Source organism: Pteropus medius, unplaced genomic scaffold, assembly GCF_902729225.1.
Source record: "Pteropus medius unplaced genomic scaffold, Ma_sr-lr_union100, whole genome shotgun sequence".
In the NCBI taxonomy this organism is placed as follows: Eukaryota; Metazoa; Chordata; class Mammalia; order Chiroptera; family Pteropodidae; genus Pteropus; species Pteropus medius.
Genome location: NW_024345481.1, coordinates 2,741,924 through 2,768,416, shown reverse-complemented (window position 1 = coordinate 2,768,416; position 26,493 = coordinate 2,741,924). Strand labels below are relative to the sequence as shown.

At 39.3% G+C, this 26,493-nt stretch overlaps 1 protein-coding gene across 1 annotated transcript in view; it reads right to left on the bottom strand.

Annotated features, from left to right (window-relative positions):
• ARID1B (AT-rich interaction domain 1B) overlaps window positions 1-26,493 on the bottom strand; it is a 380,804-nt gene that overhangs the window by 326,742 nt on the left and 27,569 nt on the right. The window contains 1 exon segment of the mRNA XM_039873871.1: window positions 5,715-5,909. Coding sequence (XP_039729805.1) covers window positions 5,715-5,909 — 195 coding nt within the window.

Below are 26,493 nucleotides of genomic sequence, written 5' to 3'. Positions count from 1 at the left end.
ACCACTGTCACACAATGTTCTGTTTTATATTCTTTGTGTGAGCAAGAGCGTGCATGCACACTGGTACAGGCGGGTGTCTTTGAGTGAATATAAAATATCAAAAAATTAAGTCTGAATGTAAAACAGAACTAGGAGCCCATTCCTCTCCATTACCTTAGGTCGAGACTTCCCTTCTCATCCTGTCACACCCAATCACGCTCCTTAAAAACAGGAAGTCTAAGCTCTTTTTAGAGAAAACCGAAATGAAGCCCTGATTATTAGATTCACATTTAGGATGAAGAGTCTTAAGTCTAAACATACATTTCATGCCAAAAATCTCTAGAATTTTTAAGTCTTTAACCAGTCCTCCCCTCCCCGGTGACTTTTCAGAGACCTATTCAAACTACAACAAAACAATTTTAATTACAAAAGTAACACAGGTGGGAATCCTAGAACTTGCTGGGCTGCCTTAACAACCCCAAAGAAAACATTTATTTTAGCCAAACAATTGTAATGTTTGTCTCCTTTTAGAAACGTCTGCTGCCAAAATAAATATTTGCACTGAAAGAAGTGTTTTGGCTGTTAAGATGGTACCAAATAAAATGCTTATATTCTGAAATAAATATTTTACTCAAAAAACACACAGCAAAATAGACATATCCAAAGGTTATAGAAGATAAAGACAAATTAAAATACCTATTGATTTTTAAAGTCTTTTTCAAAAGAACCTGTTTTAATTCAATTTTATTTAGATTGAAAGTGATAAGTTCAGATGGCTCACCTTAACAAAAATAACTACTTTCTATTTAATTTTTCATGCTGTCTTTTAAAACAACAACTGTATTCCATGCTCTTATTGTTGTAAAGGTCTTCACAATATAGATGTGCTTTTAAAAACTAAAGAACTCATAAAACAATCTGATTAAAAAATGGATAGAGGACCGGAATAAGCATTTCTCCAAAGAGGACATACAGATGGCCAATAGACATATGAAAAGATGCTCAATGTCATTAATCAGGGAAATGCAAAAACCATGAGCTATCGCGTCACACCTGTCAGAATGGCTGTCATCAATGAATCAAAAACAAGGGATGGCGAGGATGTGGTAAAAAGGGAACCCTCCTGAACTTCTGATGGGGTTGCAAATTGGTACAGCCACTATGGAAAACAGTTTGGAGGTTCCTCAAAAAATTAAAAATAGAACTACCTTATGACCCAGCAATACCGCTCCTGGGTATTTATCCAAAGAAAACCAAAACATTAATTAGAAAAGATATATGCGCCCCTACGTTCACTGCAGCACTATTTACAAGAGCCAAGATAGGGAAGCAACCTAAGTGCCCATCAACAGACAACTGGATAAAGAAGATGTGGTACAACATATAACAGAATATTAGCCAGAAAAGAAATGAAATCTTACTATTTGTAACAACATGGATGGACCTAGAGGATATTATGCTAAGTGAAATAAGTCAGAGAAAGACAAATACCATATGATCTCACATGTGGAATCTAAAGAACAAAATAAACAAACAAATGAAATGGAAACAGACTCACAGATACAGAGAACAAACTGATAGCTGGATGAAAAAACTGAAGGGACTGATTAGAACAAATTGGTAGTTACAAAATAGTCATGGAGATATTAAGTACAGTATAGGGAATGTAGTAAATAATATTACGATACCTATGCACAGTGGTATAGTGCCAGGTGGGTACTAGACTAATGGGGGAATCACTCATCAATTATATTAAATGTCTAAACACTATGCTGTGCACCTTAAACTAATATAAACTGAATGTCAATTAAAACTAAATAATAAAGATTAAAAAAATAATAAAGTAGAAGTGGACTGTTAAAAAAAAACAAAAGTCATTCCCATTATAAACGCGCTCATGAACTTAAATATCTCACTGTGTCCTCTTTCCCTTTCGCTGGTTTTATAATGCCAACAGGCATCAGATTATACAAACATTTACAAAAAGGTAAGGATAGTTAAAATATCAAGCCGATAACCCTTGATAACTCAAGCAAAACCTCAGACTACATAATCTGCTTGACACGAATAAATATATCTTTGCTTCTGTAGCCTATTTCTCCTGGGTGCTATTTTGTTTATGTGAAAAATCTTTTTTTTTTTTTTTTTTACAGAGAGTTGGCATAGACCTACATATACCTTTATGATCACAAAGGACAAGAAAAATGGAACAAAACATCTGGTCACCCACATCCTTGATCCCGTAGAGGATACTTTGGTGTCTTAAGTTTTTAAAAATATTCAAAAAACTCAGGAAAAGTCAGATGCTGGTGACCTGAAAGATCATACATCCTCTGTGCAGCTCTAGACTAGATCAAATCAACCAATGTACTGTTAACCATCCCCAGGTTTGAATTCCAGGAGCCTACAGGCAGAGCATTCTCCACGGAGGCATAGAAAATTCATTTCCCCTCTCAGCTCAATAAAAACCCAAGTAGACTAGTTTTTAGGGCACCGTGCAAAACTAATCTGTTTAGCCATGTGTCTGCCTGATGATGTAGGAGAATCAGCACGTGAAAAGACCACAAATCTAGTTTCAGTTAATAAATACTAAAATGATGTACTATTATCACATCATGCTTCAAAGACCCAGTCATGAGCATATTTCAAAAAAAATTATCACCATACAAATCAAGAATCACCAGGTTAATACAGTCTGTGGCCAGTTCCTCCTGACCCTCAGACGAAAGGTCAGCAGTGATCCTCTCCACGTTACAGTTCACACAAGCACTGCGGTTCCTTCGGAATACTCATTTCAAATTCCCCTCCCAGGAGTGGAACGCTAGCCAGGAATCAGACTGTGACCCGAGCCAAAGACAACTTACCACTCAGCTGGTAAGTGGGCAACTCAATTTACAAACTGGAATTCCTGCATTTTAATCCTTTGCAGAAATATATGAGCAGTATTAAATGAACTGGATTCAGCTCATTAGAGGTTCACAAACCAAACACAGAAAGCTTTGGAGGCTGTCCAAAGCAAAGTCATGCCTAGGTGGTGATGTCCACTCAATAAAAACTCAATGTCATCATTATCTTTCAACTTTTTCCCTGAAGAACATTAGTAGCCATGACTACAACAATGCTCAGCCAATTACATCAATACTAGAAGAAGACGGATAAGACCCGCAGCCAATAACTGTGCCAGGACGTTGTATGTAGACAAATTTATAATTATCCAAAAATCAGGAACAAGGCAATTCACTGAAAATTCCTCCTCACCAATGAATACAGACTAAAGCTAACAACAGAAATGTGCTCTAATAACCTTTACCAATAGCTTCACTTCTTTTTCCATTTCAAAGCTATAAATTAGAATATACCTACCTGATCACATGAACTTGCTATGATAAAAGCTGTGTGTCCCCCTTAAAATGTTACACACATTCAAAAATTCATTCATTTATGGTTCAGTCTCTTAGATTTCAAAACAAGATACTATATTCAAAGCTGTATTATAACTAATGAAATGGTGAAAAGGCAATACAGATTATTTAGCACTCTGGATCATGATGAACTCAGTAAGAAAGTTTGACACATTACAGCCAGGGCATTCAGCTTCTAACCAGATACACCATTTCTCTTTTATTATCAGAAAGATCTGTGCTTAATTAGAATCAGGCATTTCTTTTAGTTTGCAGTAAAACACCTAATATAAAACCTTATTTAAAAATTTGCTGAAATACTTGGATAATCTTCACGAATCTGTACCTTCAAATAAACCCAAGAGTTACTGGATTTCAAAAGTTTATAAGAGCCGCAGGGATTAAATAAAACCAAAAAGCTAGAATTATTCTACTATTTGTAATATGTCTTCTAATGTTAGCCTTACACAGGTGGGGAAGATAATAATAAAAAAAAATTCCAGACAATCATTCTTCCCACATCTTTTCCGCTTGTTAGAATCCCACTTTGGGATTGCAAACTAAGCCAATGTCAAAAACTTCTAAGAAGATTTTAGCTCATTCAGAGAAAAAAGATAAAGGAGCATCCAGCCACTTGCCATAAACAGCATCTTTTGAAATGACTTTCAAATTTCACATCAGGAAAATATGGTGGAAAGGAAGGTGCAGAAACAAGGAATGACTAGCATCTACTTCTCTCCACTGGTCCTGCTATTTCTTACCACCTTTCTGCCTCTACGCTCTTCCTGTGGCCAGAACTATGAGTCTCCAAGTGAAATAAGCTATATAGTTACAGCTTCAGGAGCTAGCTGTCCGAGCCTTCTTCCCCTCAACTAAAGGCAACTTAGTTTTAAAACTGAAAAATGAGAGAGAAAATCACAACTCTCACCATACTTTTCAATACTTTACAAATTATCTCCCTCTCACAATTAGCAGCCTCAAATAACAATTTTTACTCTAAGTAGTAAAATACCGCTGGAAAAAAGAAGTAATGTTGAAAAAAATAAGACAACAATTAACGTATGCAACTGCTAGATTTCTGAGTGGCCAATCTCTGATAAAAGGGGTGAGAACTTGCAACAATAACAAAGGCCATGTAAGGAACCAACAGCAAGGATCCAAAGGCTGAGCTACTTCTTTCTATCTTTCCCTACAACCACCTGAAAATAAAAATATCACCAGTGGAGGAACAAGGATAAAGAGGAAAGACAATATCCAGTCTCTAAAAGAAAAGGCCCAGATGCAATTTATTCATGAACTTTTAGTGCATAACTATGCAGCATGCAAAGCATGACATTTCTCCACATCCACTTTAGAGAGAAAAGTTGTATCCAGTTTTTTATTTCCATAAATGATTTTTGTTCAAACACAGGGAAGAATTGCCTGCGAGGAAGTACTGTGAAACCATGGAATGGGTTACTGGCAACGCGATGGAAATGCCCACCTGGAGCCCGAGGACCATCCAGGGCATCAGCCTGATGCCCCCGGGATTAAAGCACAGGGTGGGAATTTATACGTGAGACTTTCTGGTGTTCCTAGTAACTAAATACACTAACAAGTCTGAATGTAATCCATATTTCATGCTTCCTCAGGCCAACATAACAAGGATACACCCTCTAGTAGCCATGAGACTGTAGGTTTACTACTGTTAGAAGGCAGACAGTCATTTAAGGTAACTCCAACTATTTGATTCTAGAGAAAAATATTGGGTCTTTTATTTTTTTTTTAAATAATAGAAGTCTTTTTTGTTTAAGTAAAAAAAATCTAAGAAAACATACACATCAAACCCTCATATGAAATACAGAAAGCTTTTTCAAAATGTATTTCAAAAGGTACAGAAGAAATAATACATTAAAAATAAAAGCGAAATAACTTCTTGGGTGACTAAAAAATTTTTTAAGTTGATGCCATCTTCATGAAAAAGACCTTTAAATAACTTAAAACTTCGCCCTTAAGAAATCTATTCACAGCTCAAAATGTGACACAGTCTGACACCAGAAATGCTAAAAAGCCAAATTTACTTTAGGGCTTGGATCTATATAATTCGCTGCAAAATGATGACACAGTACACCTTTCAAATACAGCTGGTAACACTGGCCTTCTAAGAAGCTCACTTTTCTTTAAAAGGAAGAGGGAAAAAATTGTACCTGTGATTATTTTGAAGAAACTATGACAATTAAAAAGCAGAAAATCTGTGAAATGCCCCCTAATTCTCTCAATGCCAATCTTAGGTTGACGTGAAAGACAAACTATGACCGATGGAAGAAGATGGAAAGGATGAAAACCAGCACAAACCTGCTGCTGTGGGTACTGCATTCCTCCCATGGCCCCTGGGGTCCGGCCTTGGATGCCAATTGGATACCGCTGTGGACCTGGGGGACCGTAGGAACCTCCCGGGTAAGGACTGCTCTGCTGAGGCTGAGAATGAGGGTTACTGCCCATCCCATACAACTGAGGTCTCTTCATCACCATGGGATCCATTGGGCTGCCCTGTGAAGGAACAGATGAAGAAGTAGGTGTATTAAGTCATTATTTATTACAAAGGCAGAAAGTTTATTATACGGACACATACATGAAAAACACAACTATCTTTTTGAAAATATTAAAAACAAATGATCTAACAAATATAAACCCAGAACATTAAGAAAAAACCTAGATGAATACAAGACATTTTATTTTTTAACTTTTAGGAGGTTTTAACAATTAAGGATCCAGAGCAAGCAACATAAGGAAAGATTTTGCATCGTAAGAAAACATTTGCATCTAAAATTCTACTATGCACACAGGAAATGAGCCCAGCTTCTTCTAGCTTACTAGTAACAAACGAGTATACTGAGGTTAGGAACACTTTCTGACTTCAAAGTATTCTTGGAACAATTACTTTATTTTAAACCTGAGTCTGCAAATCCTTATCAAACATTAATGCATCTGAGTGCTCATTAGAAAGTGAAAGGATAGATTTTAGATAATATACAACGTCTGGGTAAAACTTTTCAAAGATCACTAGTGTGCATGAATAAGCACCCAGACTGTGAGTCACAAGCCACCTTCCCTGTGTAAGTAAGCATCTTACCGACATAACCAATTCAAAACTAGACTCTGAGTTTTACTTTTGGCTTAGTGAGTCAGCCCATGAGCCTCAGGGCCAAGGCCACTAGGGAGAGCCAGAACCGGAGCCTCAGCCTGGGCCGTCATGCCCTGGGTGCTTCCAAAGAGAAAAGCAGTGTGGGGAAGTCCCTTGCCACCGCTACAAAGGACCCGCAGCACTCATCCAACAGGTGAGTCGGCTCCTTCCAAAACCATGTATGGATCCCCACTGTGTGCCAGACTCTGTGATTACAGTGAGTACATAGGGACTCTCAGGAAGGTTCAAGGGGTTGCAGGATAAACAGGAAGAATTCAGGTTCAAGATGGGGAGGGGCGGAGTCTAGGAGACCACAAAGCAGACAAACAGCATAAAGCACTCGCTCAGGGGAGATGAGCTGCCTGGTGTGTATGAGGGAACATAAGAGGTTTAGATCCAAATGAAGCAGGAATTTGCAAAGAGAAGCTGAAGGAGGCAGAAGCCAGTACATGAGTGAGCCTTAAATGTCATTTTAAAGGCTTCGCATTGTACCCTGGGGATAAACCACTGGGCGCTTTAACAGAGCTATAGTCAGATCTACCTCTCAGAAGGCTGGTCTCTCAGGCAGCTGACTGGAGCCAGGGTGAGTTGCCACGGCAGGCAGGTGAGCTGAGGTCCTGAGCTGAAAGCAAAGGTAGAAGCCAGCCCAGATTCAAGGAACAGGATGGAAACGCAACACAACTCGGAGACCGAGCAATGGAAGACAGGAGTCAAGGGTGGCTTAGAAGGTGATAAGACACCAACTGAGACAGAGCAGGCAGGGGATACAAGCAGATCAGCCCTTTCCTCCCAAGAAGTGGGAGCCTTCAGTATTTCACATATTAAATTTGAAGTTCGTATAGGAAAGCCAGGTGAAAATATCCAGAAAGAAGAGATATAATGAGTTTCCAGCTTGGGGAGTCAAGTCTGACCTAGAATAATAAATAGGGAAGTCAGCATACAGAGGATATATGCTCCTGGAGGGCAGCGATTTTTTTTGTTGTTTTACTATTATACCTCTGGAACTTAAGTCAAACAGTACACATGGCACATAGTAAATGCTCAATAAATGCTGGATGAATTAATCGATAGGAAGCATGTCAAAAACTTAAGAATTGTATCCAGGAAGAATATGAAGTGAGAACATGAGGACAAAATTCTAGAAAAGATCACCATTTACGGGGGAAGAGAAAAAAGGAGCTCACAAAAAGCCAAAATAGTCAGAACATGCAGTAGAGAGTCCAGAGTGCGGTGCATGGGAGAGAAGGGAGTCGTGTACTGCAAACAAACGGGCATGCCAGATGCAGCCCCGTGTCCAACGGGTGAGGGCTAAAAGCTGTTGCTATACTTGATGACTAGGAGGGCGCTGCTGAGCCTGGCAATGGCAGTCTCATCACAGAGGTCGGGGTAGAAAGTGGAAGCCTAGGAACTGGGGCATGAATGGGAGGTGAGAGAGGGGAGCCAGGAGTGTGGGCCCCAAACCCAAGCTGGGGAAGCCGCAAGAACTTCCATCCTCCTTCTTGCCTACCCCACTCCCCCAAGGCTGCATGGAGTGTCTGCCCATCTTTCTCCCTAGGGATACCCTGGCGTTCATTTTAATGGCTTGCCTAATCCACTCACTATGCATTTACTAAGTATTATCTACCATTTGCACTGTGCCAGGCACTGGAGTCACAAAAATAAATAAGTGCCTGTGGCTGTCCTGGGGAAGTGAACAATTCATTGGAAGAGACAGGATGAGCAAAGCTTACAAAGCTATCAGTAGACATCCCAACTGGACACACAAGGCACTGTGAAAGGGGAGCATCTCACTGGGTCTATGATGGGTTCCAACAAAGCCTTCCTGCAGGAAATACCTGAGCTCAGTCCTGAGGGATTCAGGGGACTCTGCCAGGAATTGATCTCACCTGAATGAAAATATGTGCAGACCATACAGTTCTGCTTGAAATTCACAATTCCATGACATTTAACTGTTACTTTCACCAGTCAGAAATATTTTGTACTTAACCATGACAGAAATTGCTCAAACAATATAATGTTATATAACATATGCAGACTTAACCATTTAACGTACAAACACATATGTTGATAAACATATTGAAATGAAATTGAGGAGTAAGAACTGAGTTTCCCCAGAATGATTTAAATTAGAATTTAACCCTAAAAAGGCAAAATAATTATTTTCCACACTTTTGTTTCAAAAGATAAAATAAAACTTTCCATGGAAGTATGAAAACCAAGGCTGAGCTGGTGATTTCAAAATCCGCAGAGTGAATGAATGGCCAACAGAGAGGCTGAGTAAATCTGATTTCAGGCTAAATTTCCAGTACGGGGCCCTGAGGCAGCCGTATCTTCACGTTCAATCTGGATTAGCCAGGACACAGGCAAGGTCTACTATCCCACTTTAAATAGTGCACGACCAAAACTGGCTTAATTAAAGCAAAATTTAAATAAGAAAATAACTGGAATGTCTACATTTTATAATACTGTAACAGTGCAGCAAATTCATCTTATCAGTGACTAAAATTGTTTTGTAATATGTCTCGTCACTGCCATAAACTCTCACAGTCCTACTTAAAATTCAGTTAATTTGCACCCGTGTCAAAAATGTTAACTTAACCCTGAGATTTCTGAAAATCAAAAGCATGAAATCCACAGATTATCTGTACCTCTCAAAATGTATCAAATACCTTTCACTGAGACTTCAGATATAAAAACAGATACTTATACAGTGCAAATTATTTAATTTTAACCTCTCCTATGGCTTATTATTAAATATTCATCCACAATCCAAATTCATCCCGCTGTGTGCTCTTGCTATTTTTAACATTAAATATATGTACGACTGCAGGATCTCAACCCCTGCTTTTTACTGGTATTTCCTTAAAGAACCAAAGACCAAATCAAATCTAACACTTTTCCAAAAGAACATAAAGGCCAAGTCACTTCTCACATTCACATCTAACCCAAAACAATTTTCTGTTTTTATCATCTACCCTTCTGTTCTGATATTCCAGAGTATCACCATTTTCATTTCTCACATAAAATTTATGCTATCAGAGACTTGTTCCACATTAAGAACAGTCCTCAAATACTTCTCTCAGTATATTATTCCAGACATGTTTTTCCTTTCCAGATACCATTCCACAACTGCTGCAGTTTGAGCTTCACTTACGCAAAATTAAACAAGTACTTTGAAGGCCGCAATATGAACCATCCATTTTCAAAGCTCTTAAACTAGTCTAGGCTTGGTTACTCGGCCTCTAATGTAATTTTATTACTTGATAGAACTTTCTTGTGACTCTTCCTTATTCAAATAAGCTTTTGGACATATAGTATGTATGCAATATACAACACACATACACACACACCTATGTATGTATGAGTTATACGTTATACGCCACACACACACACACACACACTTTCCTGGATCTCCCATTAGGAAGCTGTCACTGCCACCTGGATACTCCAAAAGCCTCAGAAGGTTTCCCATCCCTAGGACTACTGAATTAGGAGGAGTACAATGTATATTTTTAAAATACATATTTGAACATAGATTCTAGACATAGTAGGTAGCACAGTTAGGCTATATTATAGGTTAAAAAAGTTTTCAGAGGCTGGCCTGGGAATCCAACTACCCTCTTAAAGATTATCCAAGTTAAAGAACAACTCACTTACATCCTTTTAGTATTCTTTAGATATACTTGATGGTTTTTATACTCATAGATACTCCTTCATTACTACTCTTTCAGAGTACGCCTACACATGTATTTATGATATATCTACGTAATTGCATATACTCCTAAATATCAAGTTAAGAAAATAGTTTATTAGTAGTTTATGAATATATTTCCCAATATCTTTTGGCCCAATTCTTTAAACCATAAATTGAAGACAGGCATTACAAAAACCCACAGAAAGAAAAAGCATCACATACTCTTGATCTATAATCGTGTCTTTCTGTCTGGATTAAGCAAGAGTTCCAAGAAAGAAACTTTCTCCTTTTGAATTATTATTTGGAAAAACGTTCTTCTACCTTAGCGCTAACTAAAGAAGACTTTGAAGTAATATTTCATTACCTATAAAACAGCAAAAATAATGAAGCTCATGTCTTGGTCACAGTGATTAACATTGCAATGAACATCGGGTACATATATCTTTACAGATAAATGTTTTCAAATGTTTTGGGTAGACATCCAGCAGAGGGATTGCTGGGTCATATGGTAATTCTAGTCTTAATTTTCTGAGGAACCTCCATACTGTTTTCTATAGTGGCTGCACCAGTTTACATTCCCACCGGCAGTTTATGAGGGTCCCTTTTTCCCCACAACCTCTCCAACGCTCATTACTACTTGTCCTGACGACAGCCATTCTAGCGGGTGCAAGGTGGTATCTCACTGTTTTTGATTAGCATTTCCCTAATAGCTAGTGAAGTTGAGCATCTTTTCATGTCTGTTGGCCATTTATACGTCTTCCTGCAAGAAATGTCTGTTCAGGATCTCTGCCCATTCTTTAATTGGATTTTTGGTATTTTTGCTGTTGAGTTGTATGAGTTCTTTATATATTTTAGATGTTACCCACTTATCAAAGGCATTGTTTGCAAATTTCTCCTCCCATTCAGTTGGCTAGCTCTTGAGAAGGTATTTGCAAACAAACACAAAGACATATGCACCCCAATGTTCACTGCAGCATTATTCACGGTGGCCAAGACATGGAAACAACCTAAGTGCCCTTCAACAGATGACTGAACAAAGAAGATGTGGTCCAGACACAGAATGGAATATTACTCAGCCATAAGAAAAGACAAAATACTGCCATTTGCAACAACATGGATGGAACTTGAGATTATCATGCTAAGTGAAATAAGTCAAACAGAAAATGTTGAGAACTATATGATTTCACTTGTATATGAGACATAAGACTGAAAATAACAAACTAACAAGACAAACAAAACCTCACAGACAACAGTTCAGTGGTTACCAGAGGGAAAGGGGAGAAGGGAGGAGGTAGATAAGCATAAAAGGGGTCGAATATATGGTGACAGAAGGAGATTTAACTTGAGGTGGTGAACTCACAGTGCAATAGACATGTAACATATTATTGAATTGTACACTTGAAACCTATATAATTTTATTAACCAATGTCGCTCCAACAAATTTAATTAAAATAATAATAATGAAATCCAAGGTGAGTAAATGAGTATTTGAACAAGTAGGTGTAAAACAGGAGAACTCTTTCTGAAGGATATGATAAGCTTTAAGCAAAAGACTTAAAAATTAAATCTGATCCAACACTAATACTCTCTCTCAAATGCGGCAGGGGTGCTATTCGCCCCAACTTGCCGGCAGCTACATTTCTAATACTGAAGGGAGACAGCCTGGTCTTGGGAAGAAAACATAGCCTTTGAATTCGGTCAACACCTATAGGACCCACACCCTATCTCACCACTCACTGCCACCGTGTGACCCTGAACACAGCGCTCACTAAGTGGGAGAAATACTCACCCTCACAACTATAGTGAAAACGGAATTAGTAAGAATTATAAAAGATCTCAGAGTCACTCATTAATGTTCAAAACAGAAAACTGAAACTGCCCAAATATTCGATGATTACAAAAATGTGAAGGAGTCATAACATATCAGCAGCATATGTCATGTTATGTGGAATGTGTTGTTATGTGGAATATACAGAGACATGGAAAAAAAGTACATAAAAAACAACATGAAATGTTTGAGAGTGATGTGCATAATTTATAGCTATGTGAAAACTAGGTTGATAATGATCAGAGCCAGCCACAGTGACCTGTAAGTAGTGGCTGTCATATCGTGAAGCAATCTATGTTTACTTTTCTGTGACGATGTCTAAATATAACTGTAGAATGCCTCCGGTGTTTTTCCCAGGCATGCTGCAAACATTACTACGGCTTGCTGTGGGGTGGGGTGGATGGGACACAGCTGTCCTGCTCTGTCCTCTTCCATTCCTGCAACCCCCACTCCCACTCACAGCACACGCGAGCAGGGAGGAGCGGCTTGTCCTCACTCCGAGGACGTCCCTGCTCTCCTCTCAGCCTGGAGCCAAGCTCGGCTGAGTCCTGGTTCAGGATGCAGAGCTTCCCCCTTCCCCACGCCCCGGTGACACCATGCACGGAACCTGCCCGCAATCTCTCCCACGCTGCTTGTAAACAGACCTCTGAGTTGCCTTGCACTGTTATTTAACGCATGTACTAGTTTTCCCTCTTTTCGTGTGCTATTTCTTAGCACCCGAGTAGACTAAAATGGCAATGTCCACGCTTTGTATTTTTTATGTCTCACTTAGCGGACAGCACAAACAATTTTGATGACTGTGGTGATTCACCTCAGGAAAGATGGCTGATGACAAAGTAAAACGTTCTCAAAAATAAAAATTCATTAACCAATTCTACACCAATTCTGTACATACATGCAGAAGTCAATGACAATACAAAAGGCAACAGTCATAATCAAATCTTCTAGAGAGAAGAAAATTAAAATCGATTCCCGTCAAAAACAGGAACAGGGACCACGCCAGAGACTCTTTTCTCATTTGACAAAGAATGCATATTCCTCTGCAAGCCAGAAAATACCACGATTCTCAGTCACCACTGTCACCGCTAGCACAGACTCCAATTACCAAAGAACTTCCTCCTCTTAGGTGACAAAACAGAGGCCGGGAATTGTGGGGCCTTGCCCAGCGCTGCAGTACGAGGCAGAGCTGACACCAGAACACAAGTTCCCTGACTCAGCTCGTTCCCTCTACCGTATCTCGCCTGGTCACGAGACTGAGGTGGGAAAAATGCAACCCAGCTTTGTAAAACCATTTTGTTTTCTGCTTGTACTGACAAAATAGAACCTGTTCATTAAGACTTGAACTAAAACACTGGAACTTCAAATCTGGGTATCAGCGCACTGTAAGTTTTTCTTTTGTCAATACAGGAATATGTGCAATATTCTACGAGGGTATAGAATGGTATAGGAAGGATCAAGAAGTGGAATTTTAAGAGATTAAAAAAAAACAGAGAAGGCTGTTTTGCTGTTTACTCTAAGAACCATCAAATTACTAGTGCCCTTTAACCATGATGCCACTTGCAATGCAAGGAGGGGTGGGAAGGGACCAAAACACTCACACGCAGACTTGGAAAGATGACCATTATCAATATTTTGGGTTTGGGTTTGGGTTTTCTTAAGGCAAGTTACAGAGAACATATATATTCGTGGAACTACAGAATTAAATTTAGAGGAAGGGAGCAAGGGATGAGAAAATCTTTTTGTAAAAATGGGATTGTAGGCAATTTTTATTTATGCAGTTTTTATATGAAATAAAAATGCTTTGATATCCAAGTTTAAATAAAGTTTGTTTTCATGTATACATCATTATTAAACAGGACCAGAAGAAACATTTTTTCCTAACTATATTTTAAATTTTATCCTAAATCTAAAATATGTCATTGGATTTTTATTTTTCAGTATTAAAATTAACCATAAAATATTAACATGTTGTTACCTACATACAAAGTAACTTCTATAAACTGGCAATAAAAGGTAACATACAAAAACTGTGATTCTTAACTCTTAGAGATATTCTAAAAATGCACCCATGATGGATATATGTCGCAAATTTAGCATGTAGTGTCAGAGGTACATGGAACCAGCCTCTAGAAAGTCATCCAAAGACCCTCCTAACATACATTGTCAAATATTGACCGATATCTGCCATGCATTTCTAAAGCACTTCACTTCACTTTCATTTGATCACAATTCAGCAATGAAGCACAGCATCTTAGAACTAAAAAGACCCTCGCTGGTCTATACATGATGTATGTATGCATCCCCTAAAAGTGTCTACAATCATGAATGTTATGAATGGCTTCTTTCCATATAACAGAAATCTGTTCCTTGCAACTTACATCCATTGGTTTTACTTTGGTCCTTTTACAAATATATTTGAAGACAGTTCTATTTTCCTTTTCTGGCCAAAATATGCCAATTCTTAGTCCCCTTAATACAAAAGGTCTTGTGGGGAGAACTTGCTTCCTTTTTCCAGACCTTACACTGGTACTAAAGCAGCCTCTGACCTCCTTGCTAGTTTGGCATCTCCCTCACACTCTTGGTCCATCCCATCAGCTTTGATTAGATCCCACCTCCCTGTCCCCTATTACACAACTGGTTCCTTGACTTGAACGGCAAAAGCTTGACTTTATCTCTGCGCATTCTCACTTTGCTTATTTCTGGTCACCGTTCTAGCCTGGCATCCGCCACATCAACTGCATTTCCTGTCTTGACGTCAACCTCCAATTAAACGAGCATGCCATTTCATTTATGTCGTCCCCATGCCGCTGATAAAACTACTGAGGTCAAGGGAGAGGACGGAGCTTTGGGCTAACCACTAGCACCGCTCATAAAAACTGACAGAAATTCTGACATCAGTATTCTTGGTGGAAGGTTTTCATTAGAAACCGTAGAAAAATCTTTTCCATTGATCCGCAGCACTCCTCCAATTCACTGACTATGCTTATTATACAACCAAGAGTCCATATCTGCCTTTCGGTGACAATCTCCTGACACTTCAAATTCCTCCATCTTTTCTAATATATAAAATAAACAGTCCAAAGTTTAAGAAAACTTAGCATTCAAGACAAAAAATATAAGGGAAGACAGGGAGTTTAGAGTCAGACAAACCTGGATGTGAACCCCGCCTATACTAATCAGCTACATGAACTCAGGCTCACATTGAACAGAGTAGTCATGCTCACCTTCTGCACTACTGGGGGATTAAACGAGGTACCACAGGATTTATCACACAGTAAGAGATTTCTAAATCTTTTTCCCCTCTCTTGACAAATTAACAAATTGAAGTCAGAGCAAAATTGCTCAATAATTTCATCTATTTATTTTTTTGTCTCCCTCTCCAGCACACTGTTAATTAAAGGTGGAAATTTTGTCTTATTTATCTTTGCAAACCTAGCACTTAGTACAATGCCTGGCATGATTAACATGTGCTGAACAGAAGCAGCAATGACTTCCTCAACAGCACATAGCTAGTGAAGCAGTAGGGCTCTAACTAGAATGCGATGCCAATAGGTACCAGAAGTAAGAATCGCGCATCATTGCAGACAAAACCTTCACTTTTCACAAGTTCGTCATATAAGCCACAGCTTCCATTACCTCCTCATGCCTAGGTCGCCCTTGGCTGGCTTCTCTGAGCTCCAGAGCTCTATATCCAACTGCCACCAAACGGTCCTCCCTGGATGCCCACTTATTTCTGATCTCAGTAAAAGACACCCCCACCTCATACACACACACACACACCCATCCAGATGCACAAGTGAAGAGTCCAGGGACGCAATCTGACTCTCCTCCCTCTCTCTCCACCACAACCAACCTCTCACCAAGTCGGCTGGACCCACCACTGCCACCAACAGGCAATCTCCTCCCCGTCCCCCCGCCCCGCTCCCCAACATGCTGGCCTCCATGGGGCTCTAGAGAAACTTCTTTTCCCACTGCTGGACTGTCCTCTCCACGTAGAAAGTGCTCTGCTCTCCCGCAGAAGTCAGCGCTACCACACTGTCCCAGTGAAGCCCTGTCTGAACCCCAGACCGAGGCAGGTCCCCTCGGAAAGCACTGCACTTTTCCGTCATAGCAGCCACCGAAGTCTACACAAATATTTGTGTGACTGTGTGATAAATGTCTGTCTCCCCAACTAGACTTCCCCCAGGAATAGGAATGGTAAGGTGAAGAAGACAAATATTAAACCCACTTATAGCTATCACCTAGGTACCTCTCAGAATAAGTTCAGAAAATGCGGCTCTTTCGGTTCCCTGGGTTTTGCCTGTTATTATTTGCCTAATCCTCCAAGAGCAGCAGCCTGTACATCAACTCAATGAGTAAATTACTCTCTGAGTGAACTATACTTTTAAAGTTAATTTAACAAATATAATAATTTTATGAACAAACCAAAGTGTATACACATATTTTTTTATTTCAAAAGTAAATTAGATCTAGAAGGAATATCAAAATATTGATGGAATATATTTCTATTTTCCCGCAGATTTATTATTCTCACTCTCCCCCCCCCAAAAAAAACTGTGAAACTATTATCACGACTTTAACAGTTTCTAAAATTTACACCTCTAAGAATGCAGTATCATTCATGTTCATGTGTTACTACTGACAACACAGCAGCAGGCTCTTATTTTAGAAAGAAAAATAATATGCTATATTTCCCATATAAATACAGATTTAGACCAAGAAAAGCAGCTTTTATGAGACTGTCAAAGTGCAACCCCACCACTTTCAGCTGTGTGATGCTGAAGAAAGTCAACACTTAACCTCTCTGCTTCTCAGTTAACGCGGCCGTGCAGCCAGCGCACTATCACTGTCACTACCAAGCTGGTGTGGGAATCGGACACAGTCAAGTTCTTGACACGTGACAGGCTTTTAATGGGTAGAGATTCTATTATCATTATTATATTGAGGTATGATTCCAGAATAATCATAATGAGGCATGAATACCCTCCACTACTGTGCAGAAGACAGTCATCACTAATCAATCCTAGCATTTGTCTCCCAGAAGTCCAGGAGGCCTCAGAATCTTTTATCCTATGGAGCCACAGGCAGCCACTACCAATTATCAGATTTTGCGAATAAGCAGAAACCCATTTGCTATCTTTAGTACAATGGAAAGAGCATAATGTTTGACACTGGGGAGACCTGGGTTCACATAGCTCTCCTGCTTCTGACTAGCCATGAAATATTGGATAAATTATTCCAGTGCTCTAAGCCACAGTTTTCCCATCTTTCAAGCAAAGATAATACCTCCCTCAAAGACGATCATTCTAAAGCTGTCTGATGTGTGATTTGCATGAATAAACAATCCCAAAGACATATCGGAGTGGTACGTAAAGACAGAGGAGTCACGGATTTCCCCAGCAATCTCCATGGCTGCCATCACGCCTCTTTCAAACTATTAAAATTTTTTAGATTAACTTCAAAACTGCATTAAAGAAAATGCCAATAAAAATATTATGAACCTTACCCATTGACTTACCTACTTCTAGACAAAGAGTGCCTGCCAGCCTCTAGTATCATGCTTTTCAGAGACATGGCCCTATTAAAGACCTACTTTATCAGAGCAGTAATTAGGTGAAAACAAATATTGACTCTTATTGTAATGTGACTGTTCAGAGAAAAATAACTAATATATAGCCAAATCTTATAGACTAAAAAAGATAGGGCACCTAACATGCAATACGACAGGCCTAGGCGGATCCTACACTGAAGGAAAAAAGACTGCTATAAAGACGCTACAAGGACAGTGGACAAAATCAGATGGACCGCAGCAAAGGGAAACAGCCCGATACAGTGCAGTGATAACTGCACTCAGGTATGCAAGAGTAACCTTGCTCCTAGGAAATACGTGTATCATTAAGGACTATGGGGGCAGAATGTATGCAACCCACTCTCAATGATTCTAAGAAAATACTGTAGGTAGGTAGGCGAGGAGATAAACAGATAAAGTAAATGTAGCAAAATGTTAAAAATTGACAGTAAAAGTTGTAGGGGATTTCCTTGTACTATTCTTTCAACTTTCCTATAAATTTTAAATTTCAAAATGAAAGCTAAAAAAAAAAAATGGACTAAAAGGAAAGACAAAATAACTTAAGATGAAAATCCCTGCACCTCACATCTGCAAGGGGGTCCCCGCAGCTCCTCAGGGCTGAGGACTACCAATGACTTTGCCATGTCTACGGGGCCGCCCACAGGCTTAGCTCCTGAGGGACGGGGTGATGTGAAGAGGAAAACGGGAAAAGACACATGGAGAACCGGGAGAGAGCGCACAGATGGGAAACAGAAGTGTAGGGAAGAAGGGATGACTGCGGCAGGAGGCAGAGGTCGCGACACTTTTCCTAAAGGTACTGGTGTTGGCAAAGTACAGACTGAATACATGTTTTTAAAATACACTTTAAAAATTCTTAGGAAGCTTCCATTCCACAAAAAAAGAAAAAAAAATTTTTTTTAATTAAAAAAAAAAAAATCTTCTGGTTAAAACCCTGCTCTGGTGCAGAGAGATCCTTCCCCACAAATCACCTTTTAAGGTTATCACTCATCGCTCAAGATGTAATGAGGCTTCTGGTCTCTTGGCGTTTCTTACTATGCTTTTTAAAAGATCTCAAACCAGCCCTTAAAGATGTGAAATGTGCCATCTTTTAACCCAGAATTCTCTCCGATTTGTTTTTATAAGTTTCAAAAGATGCTTTATAACCGCCACTCCTCGCATGTGACCCCGCTCCCTCCTCACCCACACAAAAGACTCAACAGACCTGCTCCCCTAGCAGCGGGAGCAGACTGTCTCTGGTTTACAATAAAGCGACTAACCCAAACGAGAACATATTGAGGATTTTTAAATCTCAGTACAAATAAAAAAGGGAATTATTCCAAAACTGGTTGACAAAGCGTCAGTTAGATAAAGAAGAGGGTTCAGAGACCACCAACTAATTAGTAGTTTAAGCACTTTCTATGGTGATGAAGCCTAACTTTCCTGCCTTCCAGCCACCGGACCTCAGAAGCCCTGGTACAGAAGAGCAGGGTCGGGGTGAAATCTTCCTGGCCTGCACCCTGGCTCCCACTTACTGTGTGACCTTAGGCAGATGATGTAAATTCTCTGAACTTCAGCTTCCTCCTCTGAAAAGGTAGGATAATACAGCTCCGACCTCATAGTGTTATAATTATTAAAGAGCACAGTAAATACACAACAACTCAGAACAGTGCTTGGCACATAGCGAATGATCAATTAAGTGTTAAGAGATCATTACTACTGGGCAATTTCACTCCCGAGCCTCACTTCCTCACATGTAAAGTGAGAGACTGAGAGATGAACTCTTAAAGTCCCTTCCTGTTGTAGCATTCTATAATTCTAGAATCATCCCTACTCCCTGCCAGAACTTCTGTCATGGTTAAGTAGCAAAAGGAATGTTGAGTTTTACAGATATTCCTTTCTGACTCATTCTTTGACCAGAAATCTAATCAATACATTGAAGGACAAAAGGTAGGGAGCTATAAAGGGGTCTAAAAAATTCAAAACCCACAAGTTCATCATCCAAATAATCACAGCTCATCTTAAGGTGCAACCTGTCAAGTCTTAGCCCACGCTGAACCTGGACAGCCCCCTTGCACACCTCACTGCCTATGCTCTAAGGCATCTACTACACTCCCTTCGGGAATGAATACTCTTGCTTCCCAAACGCCTTTGGCCACCTCTACAGTGAAACAGACCCCACAAAGCACCACCAGATAAAGTATTCTGCCTTCTCAGGACTCCCACCATATACTGTGACTCTCTTATTTACTAGATATTGAACATTTATCATAACCAACTGTGACTCTGCTTACGCTGGTGTCCCCCCAGTGAGATCCTTAAAGGCAGAACTAGTGTCCTCCTCACCCCAATCCCCCTACAGCCCCAACTTCTCTTGCCTAGTGCATAATTGCTGTTGCTATTATTTCATTAATAAACAAATAAATAAATAAAACTCGAGTGCACCTTAACCTCTCCAAGCCATCCTCTTCTAGGTAATATTGTTCTGCCATCCTAGATGTGTCAATCATAAGTAACAAAAAAAAACTATGAAACCTGATTCTGAATCTGGCCTGTAACAGGCACTTATAAGTGTTTGGTATATGAACGTGAGAGACATCAGCTGTGTCTCCTATTCCAATCGCGACTTCTCCTAGATTCAGATTATAATGCTCCAAACATAGGCATTTTTTATTCCCATGCTATGTCGCTATTTTTAATATTCTTAAAACTTCATTTCTCGAACTATGTTTATAGCTGTCCCTGTGATTAAGAATAAAAAATGTCTATAAAGCAAAGCCACTCTTTAAGATTCATAATATGTGTTAGCATAAGGAAAGACTGAAACGTGCTTCCCAGAAAAAACATCTGTTTAACTTGGTTGTACCCAAATGTCTGGGCAAGTTTTTGTTTTTAAATAGAACACAGGAAAATATAAAGTAGGATGATATAAAAAAGTAATAAAGCCTTCTATTTTCACCGTTAGCTAGGTCTACCCAGGTAGACAAACAACCAGAGTGAATATGTGTGTGTGAGTGTGTGTGCACGTGCATGTATATATATATAGGGCTTCTATCCCAGTGTGAGAGGATAACCGCTTAGCTTACCTGTAGATTTTTATACATAGCTGGGTAATAAGTGCAAGATCAAGGAATTTTTATATATAGCTGGCTAGTAAGAGTAACAACAAGGTATGCTGGTCATAGATCCTCAGCATTTATGGCAAATTATTAATCAAGTCCCACCTGAAACAATTTGTTAAATTGATTTTAATCACTGGGCCTCTCATGTGAAGCTTTGTATAATCAGCATTTCATTTACAAAATTAATTGCCTGATTGATTCTCAGGAGGCAGTTGCTGTCATTACCCTGCTGTCATAACTTCTGAGTAGGGTGTCACAACACGAAATTCTGACAGTATGAAAAGCACTGCTATTTTAAAAATGGGTGAGGGGAGAAAGGGATAAAGGAGGAAAACCAAAGTTACAGTATCCCCCCTTCAGCCTGAAAGTCGAAAGTGTTTTCTGCTAATTATACTCTATGTCAATACCCTCTGCTAAATTAATGTGCAAATCTAGGGTTCGGGGCATGATGTTTACTGTATTTAAATAATAACTAGAAGGCAAAAAGCACAGATTCACCACTAGAGTTAAGTTTTAACCTATGTTACAAAATATATATCTTGATATGTAAATATCAAGATAAAGAGCAGCCCTATAGTAGACTGGCAGACTTGTCTACTGCTAATCATTTCAATTTCATAAACACTTCCTTCCTTACACTTTCTAATTTAAAAAGGCATGACCAGAAATTTTAGGAGTTTATGACTAATAACAAAATATACGCATTTTAAGCATATCTAAGACACACATAAGCATACGTTCATTCAGTCTTTCAAAAATATTTTAGTACCTATTGTTAGATACACATACTTAATTCATTGCTTGCTATTTACCATTTAATAGTCTACTAGTAATAGAAGGGTCTTCTAAATATTTTTAAGTTACTGAGTATCATTCAAAGTGAGACCACATTACCGAGATCATCACATTTTCAAACAGATCCACATAAGCATCAAACGAGCCAAATATTCTATTTTTCTTCACCACAAATTTGCCTTTTCAGAAAGAATGCCCAATTCTGCAAAAGCCCCTAAATCTTGCCCCCTCCAAGCTCACAGGTGCATTACCCACATCCTCACCATTCCATAAAAGCAGGGTTGATCACGCAAAACTAAGTCATATTCAAAGACATAAAATAATTCCATGGGATAGGGGGACTCATTTAAAACAACCCCTATTCAATGCAATCCAATTCCAAATTAGGCCTCTTTTAAATGGGTCGCTTTAAATTTAAAAGAGGCCTCAAGAGACCAGATGTAATTTACTTTCCTTTCAGTACACTAAATTTTGATTCCTATGTACAGCCACAGAATTCCTTTAAAAAGAAAGATCACCACATAAATTTGCTCTATTATCTTGTGACCTCGCTGTGTGTGTTTTGTTAGCTAGCCTGGTAAAGAGAACTGGTACACTGCCCCCCACTCCTGTGCTGCAAGCTAACATGACAAATTCACTGCTAGAGAACATGAAGACGAAGCCCATCCAGTACACACAACGGGGGTGCGGTGCGGGGGAGGGGGAGCGTGCTTTGGAGGGCAGGCCCCTCCTTGACCTCTTGACCACGTTTTACTCCCCTGCAGAAAAAGACCAATGGTCTCCAATTTTTACGTGGTTCACAGGGATGCCTGAATGTTCATAAGGTTAAAATCTACAAAGTGCTTTAAGTTCTGGGGAAAAAAGGCATTATAAAACTATAATGCATGCCTAGGATCACTTCTTAAGCTAAACACATTATAACTATTTCTGAAAATAGGGTTCACAATTCCAAATGCATTATCAATTTAACTTAACACCTTTCATTACAAAAGGAGCAAATAAAGTGAAGACACAGAATTCTCTTACACATTGTGCACAGAATACTAGCTAGCATGGCTACCTCCTATAACAGGCTTCTACAGTATGTCAGAAATGGTTTAGGACAGCAATTCTCAGAGGTGAAAATGGTTGGATGCTGCATAAACGGGAATGCGGGCTGGCTTGAGGGTGCAACTGAAAATGTATATTCAGGATTATAATTTTCTATTTGGAAAAGGGGGAAAATTATGGTTTTTATAACATACCACAAAGAAGTAGAGCTTGATGAAATAATATCAGTTGTTAAGGATTTCCAGGAAAAGTCTAGCTTCTGTCTTTTCAAGAGAGGTGGTGAGGAGGAACCTGGGCTTTTGGAAGATATATACGAATGGAAGAGGTGTGAGAAAATTTATCAAAAGGAGGCATGAGTTAGAAAAAAGTTAAGAAACAAAGATTTAGATAAAAGAGGAAACAAGTTACCTAAGAGGCCATATTCATTTCATTCATTCAACACTGTTTAAACTGAACAAATATTAATGTGCAAAGCACTATGAAAGATAAGATGGTCCTTGGTTTTAAGAAATATAAACTATAACAGAAAATATGAGATGTATATAAATAATTCAAGGTATAAACAAGTTTGTCAATGCCACGGGGCAGAGAAAAATAAAGCCCTATGGGAGTTCAACTGAGGGTAATAACTTGTGGTTGGAAGAAATGGAAGAATTCATGGAGAATTTATTATTTAATGTGAATAAGAAAAAGATGAAGAAGATATACAGAATATCTTCTGTAACAAGCCACAAATATAACAACAGCCACCATTTAACGAGTGCCTACAGTGAGCGGAGCACTGTGCTGAGTGCTTTACAAACAACATAAGCATCCTCGTGAAAATCCTGTAAACCACTATTTTTACTTAAAGGAAGTCATCTAGATTAAGTAACTTGCCCAAGATCACACTACAACACGATGGAGTCAGGATTTTCCCAGGTCTGACTGAGAAAATAGTCTATAGAAAAAGTCTATAACTTAACTGCCCTCCAAACCACTCCAAGCAGTATCCCTTGATATGAATCAACTGTGAAAAGAAGACTTTTTTAACCTGAATTGTGTCCTCGCAAATTTTTACGTTGAAGCCCTAACCCCAGCATGACGAATATTTGGAGATAGGGCCCAAAAGCACGTGATAAAGATTAAATGGGGCTATAAGGGTGGGCCCTAATCTGACAGTTCTGCTGTCCTTATAATAAGATGCGAGGCCAAGGTGTGTGTCCTCTCGTGTTCTTCCCCCACCCCGGCCACACCCCCACACCTCTGCACACCCAAAGAAGTCATGCGAGCACACAGCGAGGTGTACAAACCAAAGAAAAGGCCTCAGCACGAAAACTACCTTGCTGGTCCTTGACCTTGGAAATCAGAACCCCAGAACTGTAAGAAATAAATTTCTGTTGCTTAAGCCCCCAGTCCACCCTCCAGATGAGAATGCAGCCCGGCAGGACACCCCGACTGCAGCCTCTGAGACCCAGAGCAGAGGACACAGCTAAGACGGGCCTGGACTCCTGACCCACAGAAACGCTCAGATAGTCAATGTGTGTTGTTTTAAAGACACCCAATTTGTAATGCAGTAAAACTAATCCGCGACTTAGTAACGGCATGCTTTCCACATAGGTCCTCCACACAGGAACGTGCACGCGAACTGCATGCCGCTCCAAACCTCCCATGCGGGACCTCAGAACACTGGCGTTGGTGGCCAGCACTTCCACTGACAGGAGGCCCCAAAACACACAGTCCCAGGAGGTACTGGCGGCTCTTTACTTTTCCCATTTCTGGGAAAAATCCTACTCATCTTTCAAACCTGGACTCTAGGATGAACTTACCTGTCAAGTTTGTTTTGAAGTCATCAGACGGAATAAAAACTGTTTCTTCTGTGATATCAGAAGAAATCTCGATTATAATATTTAGAAGATTTGGCTGCAATTTTCCGTTCACTCGTCTCAACAACAGAGGCCAAGTTAAACAGCAAGACAGGTCACAAAGATAAAGGAAAACATCCCTCCCATTGTGACAGAGATAGAACAGGAGCAGGAATCCAACTCTAGCTCCCCAGCTACAGGGCCTGAGATGAGGCAAGTTACTCAACTTCTCTAGGCCTCAATTTCCACATCTATAAAAAAGAAAACTTGGCAAGCAGGCACTCGACTTTTATACCTCGAACCGAGCACTACCTATCTACCTATCTACCTATCTACCTATCTACCTACCTATCTATCTATCCATCTATCTATCTTCTACATGTACATATCTGTGGATTAAATAAATATGATAATTGAAATATACCTGAAGTCAACCTAAATTCTAACTGAAAAAAAACCACAAGTACTAAAAATGATACCAACATAAGACAATTTGTATAAAATTATGACCTGAAAATACAACAGGTGTTTAAATTAATGGCAACTATTTAATAGGACACTCATACATGCTGACAAGGAATATAAATGATTTTAAATGGCAGTTGTTTGCTTCTCGTTGCCTGTACCTCCTATATAAAGGTAGTCAAAGGTCTATGAGGCAGAGCCTGTGTCACCCGCCCATCTTCGCTTCACTCCTGAATCCTATTCCCTGACTATCAGCCCTGTGGGTTTCCACTGACTACTTAAATCTTTAAGTGTAGGCTATACCTCCTGGCCCTTCTCATGCTACCTGACCACATAACACGCCCTGCGCATCTCCAAACAGCTGGCTTTGCCCAGTATGTTGAACTTCATTTGAGAGACCATGTCACAGCTCCAGCCAGCTCCACTGTCTGGCTGGCCTCCACCCAAGTGATCTGAGAAGGATAATTTTGAATCATTTTTGAATGAGCCAATAAACTTAAGGGAAAAGATAGTTACTCCCGCCCCTATTTTTTAAAATGAAAAAGACAAATTTTTAAATGCGCTTGACAATGGTGGTACGGAAGCCTCAGGTTTACCCACACTTACCTAAAAGCTACTTCTAACCTAGTAATTCTGTATAACGCAACTGATTCACCAGTATTGCTTTGTAATTCTAATTAAGTTTCTCTAAAATCCTGTTTATTAAACTGCTTCCTTTAAGCATGCATAGTTACTAATTTCTTTCCAACTAACTCAGATAATCATATGAAAAGATTACATGGCAACAGTGAAAGACCATTCCAGGGATTATGCTTCATCTGGATTTCAAAATTAAAAGAGGTCTAAAATTTTGCAACTGTCAAATTTCTTTTTAAAAAGAAAGTCAGCTTAAATTAGAAACACAGGTTTCTGGATCAGTACAATGTCAATGCTCCATTATACCATTCTGTGTACAAAACGACCAAAATTTTCACAAAGCACGTGAAGCAAAGACCAAAAGACTCTCTGTGAGTTTCATGGGCTGATTTCGTTCCAGTCGGGAGGTCGGTCACGGCATGACGCGCTTCAGCGTCCAGAGCCAAAACACACTGGCCTTTGTGAGCCAGCTTGATGCACAGAATCGACAATGTATAGGAGGCCAAAAATAAGACAGCCGATGCTTTAATTAGACGAGGTTATTGGTGTTTTACTTTTTAAATAACAGCAAGTCATTTGAGTAAATCGGATACAATGAGTACAAATCTCCAAAAAGTATTTCAGAGATCTGCTCAGCCACGAGTTTGATTAACGTTAATTAGTCACACAGATAAAACAAACTAGTATCTACAAACTTTAAGATACTTCTCCCCAAAGTCCAATAAAATAAAAATCCTTAACGCTTTTTATAATCAAAAGTTTTAGTGCCTCTAAATGTTTGCTAATTTTAACTTTCTTTCCTTTCATCAAGTATAGCCAAGAGCAGAAGACAGCAAGGTATTCGTTTGTTTTAAAACTAGATCAACGAATAAAAAATTTGTGAGAATAATGAATAAATCCTATTAACAAACAGTAGATGTTTTTATTTTCAATTTTCATTATTTACATAG